General features: G+C 38.5%; 1 protein-coding gene across 2 annotated transcripts in view; it reads left to right on the top strand.

Moving 5' to 3' along the window:
• Window positions 1–211: 211 nt before the first annotated feature.
• LOC139938383 (leupaxin-like) overlaps window positions 212–15,370 on the top strand; it is a 45,978-nt gene continuing 30,819 nt past the window's right edge. The window contains exon 1 of one of the 2 annotated variants that reach the window (XM_071933855.1): window positions 212–465. In XM_071933855.1, the coding sequence (XP_071789956.1) occupies window positions 453–465 (13 nt within the window). In that variant the 5' untranslated portion in view covers window positions 212–452. The remainder of the gene's footprint in view (window positions 466–15,370) is intronic. The other variant, XM_071933856.1, reaches the window with a different exon arrangement.

The following is a 15,370-nucleotide window of genomic DNA, read 5'->3' as shown; positions in this document are numbered from 1 at the left end:
TGACAGTAATTTCTACCTCCATGGTAATTTCAGTTCCGTTGGATACCACTAATCTGGGAACCCCAATCCTGGAAGAGGAATAAGTTAAATTTGTTTGGTTATAGTTTTGCTTATTATTATTCAAGCTGAAAACAAAAAATATGCAAAAACTTGTGCCCGGAAACATACTTTTATATTTGGCCCAGATCACGTGACCCACCTGTTTCTTGAGTAAATGACTTAGACTGGTACCCATCTAAAATTCTACACTTATTGTTCAATATATCATGTGGTATACGGGGGACCAGACTCAAAAATGTTGTGCGGTTTTGACCCCAATGTAATTTGAGTGCGTGACTAAAACACGAAACCTCACAAGAATTTCGTTTTATGAATCAATTATTACTTGAGCCGCAAAGTGACGGACACACGTGGTATCAGCTTCAAAAGAAGAGACGAGACAGAGATTGAAGATGGATGACTTGGGTAAGTCTGAACATGGGCTGAACCCGTCCCCCGTCCTTCTTTAAGGACGAAGGCCGGTTTTTTTAACGTTGTCTTGCACCGGTCCTTTCATTTGCAGTGTAGCCCACCTGCCCACCACGAAAATGGTCCAACTCTAAAGTAAAGTCTAACGCCCCCAAAATACAGTGGGTCATCACGTAATTAAACTAGTGGGGGAAGTTGGGTTTGATCAGGTTTTGGTTATGTGCTAAGTATCATAATACTATAGTAATATAGCACTGATTTCTTGAAACCCTTTCTTTACAAAAACAACAACATGTTAATTAAAATATATTTTAAAATTAAACGAGTTAGTTGTGAAGCTTTATTTAATATTTAGCTTTATTTACAATAAAAACAATTACTAAAGTGTTGGTTTGTTTTGTGTGGTAAAAAAAAGTATAACTCAAGCCCGGTTCATATTTCATGTGAGTGAGTGCGATACGAATGTTGATGTCACAAATTCGCAACAAATAATTCGCAGCAGTTGAGGTGTGCTCAACTCTTGCGAATATTCGCAGCAAAAACAGAGTTGTGACGTCAAATTCACGTCAAATTCGCATTGCGTTCACATTCGCAGGAAGTATATGAACCAGGCTTAACAAGTTGAGTTCCTCGACAACTGAACTGTGTTTTACTATCCATCATTCATGGTTTACTTTGTCATGCTTGTTGTAAAGTGAGATGGTGTGAACAATAGACATCTTTTAATGTAGATTGAGGAAATCCTTCGTGGTTTATTGATTGGATTACAATACAACCCCACCTCTTCTTTGTGACTTAAATCATTTTTGTAAATTGCCGATATCCCATCCAGTACAATCATTACAATTGTACTAAAAGCAGTGACTAAATCAACAGCCGCAGAAAAAAATGCCAAAACTGATGGCTACCTTTGCACGAATTTGTTGTTGACGAAAGTGTTTCTATTCTAAGTTATTATATTAATTAGTTTATTTGGTTGATTGCTAAAAATCACATTGTTGCACTCCAAAAAATGCTGAATTATGACATTGACACTAAAAAGAAGCAATATTAAAATTCAGATTAAAGGAACACGTTGCGGTGGATCGGTTGAGTTGGTCCTAGAAAAGCGGTTGTAACCGTTTGTTATGAAATGCATGACTAGAAAGATATTTTAAAAGTAGAATATAATGATCCACACAAGTATCACTTGAAATTGCGTGAATTTCTTTTTACCTCATCGACTAACACGGTCAGCCAGTTAGGGGAGTCAAATTTTTGACTCCCATAAATGGCCGACCGTGTTAGTTGCAAAGTAAAAGGAAAACCCTGCAATTTCGTGGCAAATTTGTGTGGATCATTGTATTCTACTTTTGAATCATCTTTCTGACCATACCGATTTTATAACAAACGGTTACAAATGCTTTTCAAAGACCAACTCGTCCGATCCACGGCAACGTGTTCCTTGAACAGATGAAAACAAATGAAGCCTTGGTTGTTTTTTGTGGAAAAAAAAGTTGCAATCTGATTTGGAAAACCTTCTCAACCATATCACTAAGTAAACTTAAACTCAAGTCTTCTTTTACATGTAGAGAGAAGCTTTAGTATCATGGAAGATCAATGTATGCATTTAATTATGTGGAATTGTGTCAAATTATTTGAGATTTCATCAAAGTCATTAAGATTTCCAGGGTTGAAGCTGAAGCCTAGCATGTCACTGCCAACCAAAATCGTACACATAGAACGAAGACATAACAAAAAATACCTTCCTGTTATGAATGGCATTGCATTTTATCTGAACTAATACAGATGGAAGTTGCAAGTATTCATTACTTCGCAAAAGCAGACAACAAGGTAACGAAAATCTAAGAGGTTGTTGCATTGCCAGCGAAACTAGCATCAGATTTAAAGGGTGTGTGTCGTAGTATGCCTTGTAAAAGTTTGTAATTAAATTACCAGCTGACAACATCCTGACATCAGGCCTTGCTCATGATGTTTCACCAAGATGATACCAGGAATGTAGAATGTGTTTCATTGCTACCATACAGGCACGTACTGTTGTAGTAACACAAGCATTTTCGTTCCTCAGTGTTGTCACATCATGAGCCAGGCTTATTTTTGTGGGTGTTTCCACTTTCCAGAGAGGAATTATTAAAAACTTTTTTTTAATAAGTTGACATATATTTAAATGGGATCACCCCAGGTATATTTATTATTCTTTAGCCTTTGAGAAATAGTCAGCTAGCCTCCAAATGTCAGGCGATTAACTATTTTTTGGATTTATTATCAAAAATGTTTGACATGGTACACTACTGTATGCCTGGTCAAGGCAGTATGACACACATCCTATAACTTAACCGCACAAAAGTTTCTTTGCATGGAATTGTATGTTTGATTGACAGAGTATGCAACTATTCCAGTTTGCAATTGATAAACAGTCATTGTTTTGGGTAGGCAAATAAAGTTTAGATTACAGTACATGTAACTATAGAATACTCATTTGAGGGGTCCCTATTCTGTTATTCAAAATGGAAATGTGGTTGCTTTTATCAGTATACACTAGACCTGGGCGACTAGTGAAAATCACTTCTCGACTAGAAGCACTTCAAATTCCATGTCAAATCAACCAGTGGGGGAGCGGGTCACCTCTCAGCTTTGGCTGAAACTCAATCTGAATACTCATCTATTTGTATATAGGCCTAAAACGAACACATGCAAAAACAAATTGCCAACTCCAAGTCCTTTGGAATTAAGCTTCCTCAAAAGGGGCGTGGCACCTCCTTCAAGTGCATGCGACTGGCGCCGTTGAATATTTTTCCGTTTTGTTATTAGTTTTAGAACTCCTTTCAAATTAAATACAAAACTGTACATTGGTACCTAGGGTAAATTTCACCAAGATACATGTAACTCAGGCTTGTGACTCGGTATCTAATGGCCATTTAAAACCTTACAGGGTTGTGCAACTCATCAGGCATTCTCAGGATTTTCTCAAATTTAGTGAGGACTTACTTGTTCATGCTTAGCTTTTTGTTTGAGTAATCTGGAAGCTTTCTTACGTTTTCCAAATTGGGCCTTTTTAACAGGACTTTGTCTTATGAATGATCTGTGCATGCATTCATGCATGTGGATTGTGTACGTATCAATATTGAGAAACAATTGTCTTGACCAACAGCAGAACAAGAAACACTAAGTCCTCAAATGTTTTTTATTTGGCATTTGGCCAGCTGACCATTATGCCAGGGAAACTATTGCCATGAATGCATGTCATAGCTGCCAGCAGTATCAGCATGATGATCAGATGCTGATATTTGCTCTGTGAATGAAGAATGTGCATGTTTGTTTTGAAATCATTTTCATTTGTGGGAAAACTAAAACAAGTTTAAATTTCTGAATCTTTGGAGCGCATGAGCTGAAGTGAAAACAATGAGTAGACTACACATTTTGTCCAATTCTATCTAATGGGTAGATAGAAATACATACCCGGTACATCACAATCAGCAGCAGTACTTGTAGGCTACCATACCCCTGTGCATTATAAACTTAGGACCATTAGGGCTGCTTGGTCTATTGCTTGTTGAAGGTTTTATGGTTTTATCAAGATAAGGGATGTTGGGCGATTAACTACTGGTATTCAGTTTCATGGACAATCTGTCAGTGGATCTGTGGAGGGCAGACAACAGTTGGAATACATTGTACCATGGGATGATCAATGAAGGACAATGGTAAAGATGAGGCCTGAATATGTGTACCTGCCATACCCTTCTAGTTTGGGGTACTGCCTTGTTAAGGCAGTGTCTGCTTTTGGTAATTTGTCAAAAAGACCAGTGTATCTTCACCATGGTGTATCGCAGCTTTACAAAAACAAAAGTTACATTTTGGGCTCAATTAGTCATTGTAGTTGCAAGAAAAAGTTTGTACTTTCCGATGCGCGAGAAAATCCTTCCAATCAAATTTGTTGATGAAAATTCTGTAAAAACTACTATAGGAGGTCATTTCTAACAAAGTTATATAATTTATAAATAACAAAAAGAGCAACAAACATGCCTTTATAACAGGAGTTCAATTACTGCGCCTTGAGCACCCAGCAGGTTGGATATGTGCGCATACAAGTTTTATTATTGTTGTTATTAATCAAGTACTACAAGAGTTGGGTTACATGGACGATTTTTGACTGCCTGCAGGTACATTATGTAAGCTTTGCTTTTTCTGCAAGCTTTTTCTGTCAGGTTTTACGCATGCATTTCATTCATGTCAAAATGCCAGAATCTGTATTTTTTTCTGTACACTATTTTTAAGCTTTATGTGGTGGGTTTACTACTGTACATGGTTTGCTTGAGTCCATCAATTCCCCCCACCCTGTCACTACACACTGCCTTATTTGTCCCACTTTGACAATTACAAATTGACAAAGGAATGCCAGCTCTTCAGACAGGAGGTAAACATGACCTAAACCTGGCTTAGTTTCCATAGCTCGCATTGTGTCAAGTGGGGTTGCATTATTGGTACACAAAGGGCCGAATACTTCAGGAGATTCAATCTCTACACTTGTGATAAGGGAGACTGATTACCAAAGGATTGGTAGAGCTTTTTGATATTGGTGGCAGTTTGGAAATTTTGTTGTGACAACTGCTGGTTTTTGCAAACAAGTGAAGGGTTAAAACCATGTATAACCCTTTGGTGCACAGACTTATTAAGAAAGAAAAGAGATAAAAAAGGACATGTTCAACATGGTTCAACCATGCTTTTCTCCAAAATTTTCAATATCACCCCCGTTGAACATCACAGTGACCAAACGAAAGCTCAATAATCGTTCTAAACAAACGAATGAGAGTGGTACATATAGGGGTTGTAGTTTTTAAGTTACATGTATGACTGTTTATAAAAGACCAATTTGACATGTTTTTGGTTGTCGGGGTTAAATCATTTAAAGCCAGTTATTAGAAACGTACGTTTTTGGAAATATCAAAGTTGTGCTCACAATGATCATATCGTACAGAACCCAATTTTATTGGCAATGCTTAAAGGCAGTGGACACTATTGGTAATTACTCAAAATAATTATTAGCATAAAACCTTACTTGGTAACGAGTAATGGGGAGAGGTTGATGGACATAAAACATTGTGAGCAATGGCTCCCTCTGAAGTGACGAAGTTGTCGAGAAAGAAGTAATTGTCCACGAATTTGATTTCGAGACTCAAGTTTAGAATTTGAGGTCTCGAGATCAAGCATTTGAAAGCACACAACTTCGTGTGACAAGGGTGTTTTTTCTTTCATTATTATCTCGCAACTTTGACGACCGATTGAGCTCAAATTTTCACAGGTTGGTTATTTTATGTATATATGTTGAGATACACCAAGTGAGAAGACTGGTCTTTGACAATTACCAATAGTGTCCACTGTCTTTAAAACATGGGCCATAAGAAGTGCGATTCATGATACCAAAATGGCACATAGGCCTAATACTTTGGGGGCAGTATTGGAAAATTATTGTTGTGACAACTGCTGATGTCATTTGTGTACAACCATAGAGAAAGTGAAGCCCAATTTTCCTTGTGTTTTTTTTCCCCCAGCATTCCATTGCACTACCAGTGGATGAATGATAACATACCTGTGGTTTTTTAGTGGGAGTAGATCGCATGCCTGAGGCATTGATTTTGCAGTAAACAAATTCCAAAAGGAAGATCTGTATACAGTATTTGTATGTCAGATGGAGCAGATAACATGTCTGGGAATAGACAATTTGTTTTACCCATTTGTGTGTATTATGCGTATTGGTAAATGTAATACATCTATACTGCTTTTTACATTTTTATCAGGGATACCATGTTAGAAGGAAATGCTACTGTCTAAACTAAATGCATTTTAAAAAATAATTTGTTTCATTTAAATTATCCAACTAAAAAGAAAATTCTTGTTTAAGTAAAACTATGGCAGAGGAAAATAATTCATAAAGTGCAAGGGACTATAGTTATACACACTGCATGCATACACTACAATACAAACACAAACCAAGTACAGAGGTTCAGGACTTTTAGCTGAGCATAATAGTTGCAGGGTTTTTGCATACAAGTGATCGCTGTTAAATAATTGTAAAGTCAGTAGAAAGCTTGTAAAGTTCCTTTCTACAGAAAGTGAAAATTATTTTCCACAAAGAAGTGCCCTTAGTAGTACCAGGGAAAATGCCCCAAAGTTCCAAATGCCTGATTGCTTGTTTGCTAAATTTGTTTCAAGTTGCTCTTTCGAATCAACTCTGGATAGTGCAAAATATGATCATGACAAAGTTATCCTATGATCAAACCCCTTGGCTAATACTTTCCATTTTAAATTCAAACTTTTGGCCGGGAACAGCAGAAACCCTGACATGTTGCATTATCCTACGCCTGGTCACCTTGGCAGCAGTATTGTGCCAGCAATGGAACTCTTTTTGACACGGGTCACGCTCTGACCTCATCTTACCTGATGTCAGATTCCAGGCGTGTGTTTTGACAAGATGGTATCATGATAGGATTGTAGTATCCTGGGCCTGGGGGGCTATTCATCATGTTCATGTACTTCAAGTGATGTTTACTGCTAAGTTACATTGATTAAGAATTGGTATTACAATGTAAGAGGGTTGCCTGTGGGACGTGTGAAGTACAGGCCTGGAATTCCACGCAGGCCACGTAGGCAGGCCTGATACTTCACGGCCGCAACGAAAGGCGATTGCCTACATGCCCCATCAGGGTCATTGCCTTGATGCCCTTGGAAGGAATGCTCAGTTAGAAGTTTACAATTTCCTCAAAGGGTACATCCATGCACATACACAAGTGTAGTTGTTTACCATTTACCTTTTTCAAACCATTGGCCTTTCTTTGTTGACAGGACAAAGCCTAATTATATATATATAAAATAATTGTCCCAGAAATTCACCTTGAAAGATGCTCCAGGCACTTTTAACACTTGTTTCCATATCATGACTAAACCTCCAAGGAACACACATCATGAGACCTCATGCATGTTATACCCAAACTCTAAAAAGTACCCTTGACACGCAACTCCCTTTCACAATCCCCTATCCCTGGCCAGGTCCCCCTTTCAGAGATCCCCAGCCCCATCCCCGCCCCATTGTCTGTGAAATGTCCCTATTGATTAGAAATCAGTAAAAGTATTTGATTCTGACTGAGAAACGATTGATGCATCAAAAATGCAATGTCAAATCTAGCAAGAGCAGGTAAAGGGACAAGGTTCTTGAGAGTTTCACACTGTACACCTGTCAGCCTACGTACATCACTTGTGTAGTAAGTTGTGTACCTCTTACATTTTTCAAATCATTGGCCTTTCTTTGTGACAGTTACATAGTTTAATAATAACAGAATAAAAACTTTGTCCCGGAAATTCACCATAAAAGATGTTCCAGGCACTTATAATCCTTTTTTTCCATATCATGACTAACGCCTCCGAGGAACACACATCTGGAGACCTCATGCATACCCATAACTGTAAAAAGTACCCTTGACACGCAACTCCCTATCCCAATCCCCTATCCCTGGCCAAATCAGATCCCCCTTTCAGAGATCCCCCTTTCAGAGATCCCCAGCTCCGTCTCCACCCTATTGTCTGTGAAATGTCCCTATTGATTAGATATCAGTTAAGTATTTTAATCTGAGAAACGATTGATGCATAAAAAATGCGGCAAGAGCAGTACAGAGACAGTTTTTGAGAGTTTCACATCATGTACGTGTCAGCCTACAAAAGTACTTATTTCTGAACGTGTTTACATACATAATAATAGTAATAAGACATTTGTCTTATTACTATAATAATAGTAATAAGACATTTGTAAAGCGCCTAATGCAAAAGCCTCTAAGCGCATACATGTACAATGTACATCAAGGCAAGCATACCTTTTACTTTTCTTTTTTAAATCATTGGTCTTTCTTTATTGCTTGGACATACTGTAGCCTAATAATAAAATAATAAAAACTTTGTCCCGAAAAAATTCACCTTAAAAGATTCTCAAGGCAGAAGACACCCTTTCCATATCATGACTAACACCTCCAGGGTAGACACATCTGGAGACCTCTTGTGTACCAATAACTCTAAAAGTACCCTTGACACGCAACTCCCAATCCCATATCCCTGGCCAAATCATACCTCCCCCCTCCCCCTATTCAGAAATCCCCAGCCCCGTCCCCACCCCAAGGTGGTTGATAGATTGTACCAAAGCTCCTACGTTTCTGTCGACGCTGATCTCCCCTCCGATGGCTCAGTCCAGGTCTCTTCTTGTTTCCTATAAGGACGATGCGTCATCTTGCTTTGATTATCCATATCCTGAAATAATTGAACTTTCATTAATCTTCATCATTGTTAGTTTTGACCATCGAGGAGAGAGCATCATCCATGGTCAACCTCTACTATTTGTTTTACCACACTTCACAACTACAGTTGTGTCGTCTTGGATTGCCAGGCGCTAACAAAACTCAATTTTGTCTTCAACTTTTGAGGTTCAGTTGACAAAGTTTTTGGTTTTTCCCTTGGAAACTGTATGATAATAATTCGTCATCACAGAGGCCACATGAGCTGAGTGGGAAACCATTGAGTAATGTCAGCCAGTCCTCTTTTACTGCAATTATCAGCCACACCCCCTTGTTTACTTGGATTGCTAGGGGCAAACAAAACTCATGGGAAAACTATATGACAGTAATTCAGTATCACCGCAGTGACTTTGAGCTGAGTGGGAAACCATCAAGTAGTGTCAGCCATCCTTCTACTATTCAGTAAAAGTTTTACCAAAATCATCAACCACAGCTTTTTGTCTTGGATTGCCAAGCAAAAACAAAACTCAACTTTGTCTTCAACTTTGGAGGTACAGGTGACACAGTGTTTGGTTTTTACCTGGGAAAACTAAAAAACTATAAGACAGTCAATCACAAGTAGTGTCAGTCTTCCTTAATTCAGTTACTGTTAATGTTTTACCACAATCAGCAACCACAGCTTTGTTTTCTTGGATTGCCTAGCAAAAACAAAACTCAAATTTGTCTTCAACTTTGGAGGTGCATCAGGTGACACAGTTTTTGTTTTTATCTGGGAAAACTGTACGACAGTAATTCGGCATCACCGCAGTGGTTTTGAGCTGAGTGGGAAACCATCGAGTAGTGTCAGTCCTCCTTCTACTATTCAGTTACTGTTAACGACACCACAGTTAAAGTCTCTCCTTGTTACTGTAAACAAAGGAAGTTTCATCTTCAGTTTGGAGAGCTCATTTTTGAAAGATTTGTTTTTGGAGTAAGATGAGATTTGACGAAGTCAGACCAAAAAGAAAACGCTCAACGTTGATCAGTTTCAGGAAGTTTTTACTACACACATCGTACTGTATGTTGTAAGCCACACGGCAGATCCTTCAAACTCATCAGGTTACTGCAAAACAAACGGAAGTTTTGTTCTTCAATTTTTTGGTGGAAGCTCGGTTGCAGCTTATGAAAATGTTTGAAATGTGTTTAACCAAGATCAAGTGGTTTGTACTTCCTGTGTGTAAAGCATTGACAAGGAAACGGAAGCAGAGTTCAGGAACTGTGCATCATCAAGGTATAATGCCATTTCAATTCTGCATGGAACTTTTAATTTTGTATCAAAGGGCAGGCCTGACACGTTGGCAACAAAGGCGATTGCCTCCACGCCTCTTGGTCATTGCCGTGGTGCCCTTGAAATGCTCTAGTAGAAATTTACAATTTCCTCATAGGGTGCCCTTTATACCAAGGAGAAAATGCCTTGGTGCCCTTGCCCTTTCAAAAATGAAGCATACACATGCACATGCCTGAAAGGGAATGTATTATACAGAAATATCAAGTCCAAGTATGGAGACGTGACTACAATGCTTTTAAATACACTACATTCAATTTGTTCACATCATTGCCAGGCGGATGTTTTCCTTTGATTTTCTCCAATCTATCCAACACACTATGGTCTGTAAAAAGCAGCAATCACTGTGCCCTGCTGTATACTTTTGGTAGTCAGAAAATCACTTTGAAACTTTGAAAGAAGAGTGGTTGTTATTTAAGGGGCTGCAACACACTTTTGTTTTTGTTTATTCTGCAGCACAAGCTAGAAATCTGTGATTGGATATCCTGTTAACATTTGCTTAGCAGAAACTTTTAAAGCAATAATTTCTGCTTATAAAAGCAGCTCATAAAATTGAGCCCTTGTCACCTGGTGACGGACACTGCAAGCTTGAGACAGCTCTTTTCTGTTTAAAAATAAAAATGATTGTGTACTCAAACTGTAACTGTTCCTGCAGTTGAAGAATTACAATTAAAGGATAATTTTTGTAATTCATACACTGTAAACTTGCAGAACCCTGAATAGTTGCTGTATACCAAAAGCACCATTGCTAAAGGTCAGCAATTGTTGTTGATTATAATTTTTATTCAATTCAATTTGTGACTCCAATTTCGGCTCGCAATTTCAATTGATAACCCATCTGTTAATGTAAGCAATGTCCCTCGTGTGGTATACAGTATAATGTTGCCTCGAATACCAGTATTTCCAACTATGAAGACATGTAATAGGAACATAGCGGTTCTCGTTAAAGGAACATTACAGAAATGGTAAGAAAACAAATCGTGAAGATCACAGATTTACATAAAACCTACACAGTCTAATGATTAGAAAATAAAATTAGCTGATGCAAACAACTTACCAATCAAATGGACCGATGGTATATTGACAGTCTAATGATGATAGAAAAAATCCCTTAAAATATTTTTGTCTGAAATGTCAAACTTGATGAGAAATAAAAACAACTAATTTCCTGTTTGGAGTTCATCGCTCAGTGAGCGTTTTATTCATTTGCTTTTTGGATCATTGTCTTGCAAAATGTTTAATTGGTTTTTGCACTATTCTCTCGTGACCCAGATGGCCGATAGATCTCAAACTTCTACAGGTTTGTCAGTTTATAGTGGTGAATTACATACATGTACATGCATAGAGCTCTATGGTACATCTTAAGTGCTTACACTGCCAGCAACTTTCTTTGCAAAAACCAATTCTGTAATGTTCCTTTAAAATAGCTCTGGTAGCCAGACATCATTCCTGCATTGACCGGATAACAAAGTCCTGACATTTCAACTTGTCATCGCCAGTGATTTTGTAGTTGGATTAAATGTATTGATAGAACTTGTTTATTTCTTCAGTAGCTTGCTTACATGTACGAGGTACAATACTCATGCTGTAACCTTTCTCTACAACGGTATGCTCTAAATGTACACAAGGTGCACACATTTTATGCATCAACTTCATAATCAACACCTTTCAGAAGCATGGAGGTGGGGGAGGTCGAGCCGGTGAAGATGGTGAAGGGGGTCATCAAGTAAAAAGCTACTGTACTAGGGTTCTCCCAAGCATTTTGTCAAAACTGTGAGGGCATTCTTGAACACAAGTTTGGCCAAAGCACTCTGAATTGAAGCAAGGCAGGACACTCTGACTGGTTTTTACTTGATGTTTATCTTTGGTTTTAAAGACACTGGACCAGTCTTCTCACTTGGTCTATCTCAACAGGCATAAGATAGTAAACCTGTGAAAATTTGAACTCAATTGCTCCTCGAAGTTGCCTGATAATAGTGAAAGAAAAAACGCACTTGTTGCACAAGTTGAGTGCTTTCAGATGCTTGATTTCGAGACCTCAAATCTAATTCTGATGAGGTCTCGAAATTAAATTTGTGGAAAATTACTTCTTTCTTGAAAACTACGCTACTTTAGAGGGAGCAGTTTCTCACAATGTTTTATATCATCAACCTCTCCCCATTACTCGTCACCAAGTAAGGTTTTATGCTAATAATTATTTTTAGTAATTACCAATAGTGTCCACCGCCTTTAAAAGCCCAGGTATGCAATTTGCATATGAGGAAACCTGTTACGAACCATATATTATATAGTGCATGTAGTGACATAAACCAGAAACAAGGGGAAACCCCTAGATGTATGTTCTCTATTTAAAAACACTTACACTTTGATGCGAGTACAAAGTTGTTTGCCTGGCAAAAGGGCGTACTGAAAGTGTGCAGGGCCTACTAAAAGTGTGCAGGGCAAACAGTCATTAGAAGCAATTAGGTGTAAAAATGTGTTTCAAGATATCAGAGTATGTTGGGATTTTGGGTAGTTTTATTTTCAATTTTTTAAGTTATATATAAATTAAACATAAGATTAGATTAGATTTGCATAGAAAAATATTGTTTGAGTTGTTTCCTTGTTGGTGCGAGATTTGCAGTCTATTTTGTTATAATGCCTCTCTGAAAGCCAAAACCTCAGTGTGCATTCTTTTTAACCACAACGTTAAGTTGTATTTTGTGGTGTAGCTTTTTTAATTTTGAAAAGTGCACTCCATACACCTATAATGCACCGTAAGTCCTTGACCAAAATCTTCAAATTGGGCGCGGCATTCATGTGACGATGACGCTCGCAAAAAAGTGCTATAAAAAGAATGGCAGGCAGGTGTCAGATGTTAATTTATGAAAGAGTAATTTCCAAGACTGCTCAATCTTCTCCCTCATTCACAACGTCACACTAAGGCCCTGTCAGAATTGGCGGCTACAGCTACGGCTACGGCTAGATTAAACCATGTCATGCGTTGAGGTATAGGACGTCCTTAGCAGTAGCCGTTGCTGAGTGTAGACGTAAATTCGGATCGGTCTAATTGCAGAGCGCCTGTGATTTATTCTACAGATCTGTGGTTTCTCTGTGGCTGGGCTAGAATCAGAGGAGCCACGGTTGGTTCATGATTGAAACACAGCGAAGTGAAATGTAACACTGAGCGTTTAGGTTGGAACCCTTACTCATCTGACAGGGTACGGTGTAGACATTTTGTGTTTGAGCTGTCTGCATCTGTCTCTTTTACTTGCAGTAGTACATGAATTGTAGCTCCTCTAAAAGTCTTTGATTTGGGGTTGGATCTTGACTTTAATTTTGCTGCAGCTTATTAATGTTTTGTTAAGTTTTTATTGCCTGTGCTATTTGTCATTTATGCATTTTATGTAGTACATGAGGGCTCAAAACTAACCCGAGACCACAGGCCTGATGCCAGTAATGAGGTGCGAGGACAAAGAGTATAGTCCGTGAAGTTGGCCAGAGATGTGAGCCTTGTGCCAGTAAACTCATGACCAGACAAGTCCGGTGGTCTTGTCACTTCATTGGAATCTGATGAAAAGAGCAGCAGTACATGTATGATAGAGGAGGGCCTGTTGCTTTCTGCGCAATTAAGAGCCAACGCATGCGCAAACCGCCAATGGCCTTACTGTATTATGACCTGCACTTTATATAGAAGCGGTAAAAAAAATGCTCTATACATATTAGAAAATTGGTTGAGATGTAATTGCTCACAGCCAAGAAGAGACAGCGAAAAAACTTGTTCCTTCGCCTCCCGCATATTTCCCAGTGGGCTTACAGCTGGCGGAACACTTTCCTCCTCTTCTTCTTCTTCATTGCTCATTCATCGCTGTCATGCAATTGTGCCAATTGGGTCCAACAGATGATATCAAATTGCAGACAAATAGGTTGCAGATGAGTGACGCTTACTGTGGATTCTGCTTCTGGCTTTATTATTGTTTTAAAAATGGAAAGATGGAAACTGTGGCCTAGCGTGTAAAGAGATGGGCTAGAATTTTAAGAGGTTCTACACAAATGTTTCTCAACTAGACCCATACATTGTAGGCTTATGTCATGTAATTCAGAATGTTTATTCACTGGACCATAAATATTTTGTTTCATGATCTGAATTGAGATACATCTTCTCTTTTTAGAAATTGCTTCTCTTTTGAGGTTGAGAATTTAAAGGCTAAAGTGTACTTTTGTAAATTTCTGAAAAAGTAAATTGTTTGGAATAGCCTATCCTAGACTGCAGTCCTTGTTTCTGAATTCAAGAGATTCTCCACCAGACTACAGTGCATACAGAATAGAGAGAGCGCACCCGGTATTAGACCTATTAATTATTATAGTGTCTTCGGGAATCGTGTCGTAGGTTTAATTAAGTTTGAACCAGTCACGCGTGTCAATGGGGTTATTTGGATGTTTACTGACAGAGTGCAAGATATTGACCCATCCTTGCAGCGAGATCTCCCCAGGGTTTGTCCAATCTTTGGATCCGAAGATCGATGGCTTCCAGAGGCATATTTTTACTAGAGGGTATTATTTTTGTGGTGCTCAAATGTTTAATTTATGTCGAACACGTCCATGAGATTTCCATGTTGTGCTCACTCACAATTTTAGTCCAATCTTTGGATTCGGAGATCGATGGCTTCCACAGGCATGTTTTAACTGGATGGTATTATTTTTTTGATGCTCAGTTGGTTGTTTATGTGCAATGTGGATTTCCATGTTGTGGCTACTCACATTTTTTTTTCTGTGAAAAAGTTGCACTTCCGGGGCAGAAGTCATACAGACATGGCTGTAGCTTCCCAAATTTGTTTTCTCAAAGCCTTTATTGTATAATTTGCAGGCCCGATGCTTTGTTCTTGAAAAGGCAATTGGGCACTAAGGCATTTTCTCCTTGGAAAAAAGGTTAGGACATTTCAAGGGGCACTAAGGCGATGACAAGATCGAAGGGGAATGGATGCAGTTGCCCCTGTTCCCTCTGTGAAGTATTGGGCCTGAATTTGTTTGTGGGTACTCATTTTACAAAGGCGTACTCGTAAAACAGCATGCCGCACCTTTACATGACTACATACGAGAACTTGTAATGTAATTATTACCTCCCATCGATTTTCACAGTTAGTATAAAACAAAAACCTTGTACACTCGCAATGAAAAATTGATTTTCATATAAAAAACTCATAACAAAGAATCAGTTGTGATGTCATTGATCTACATAAAAGTTTGTCCAGTTTCCATGGCAGCCAATGGGAATTAGTAATGTAATGACCACAAACAAAAAACCATCCATCAGAGGGTACACATG

This window comes from Asterias amurensis, chromosome 6 (genome assembly GCF_032118995.1).
Source record: "Asterias amurensis chromosome 6, ASM3211899v1".
NCBI lineage: Eukaryota > Metazoa > Echinodermata > Asteroidea > Forcipulatida > Asteriidae > Asterias > Asterias amurensis.
Note: the sequence above shows the minus strand (reverse complement) of the source record. Positions and strands in the feature narration are given on the sequence as shown.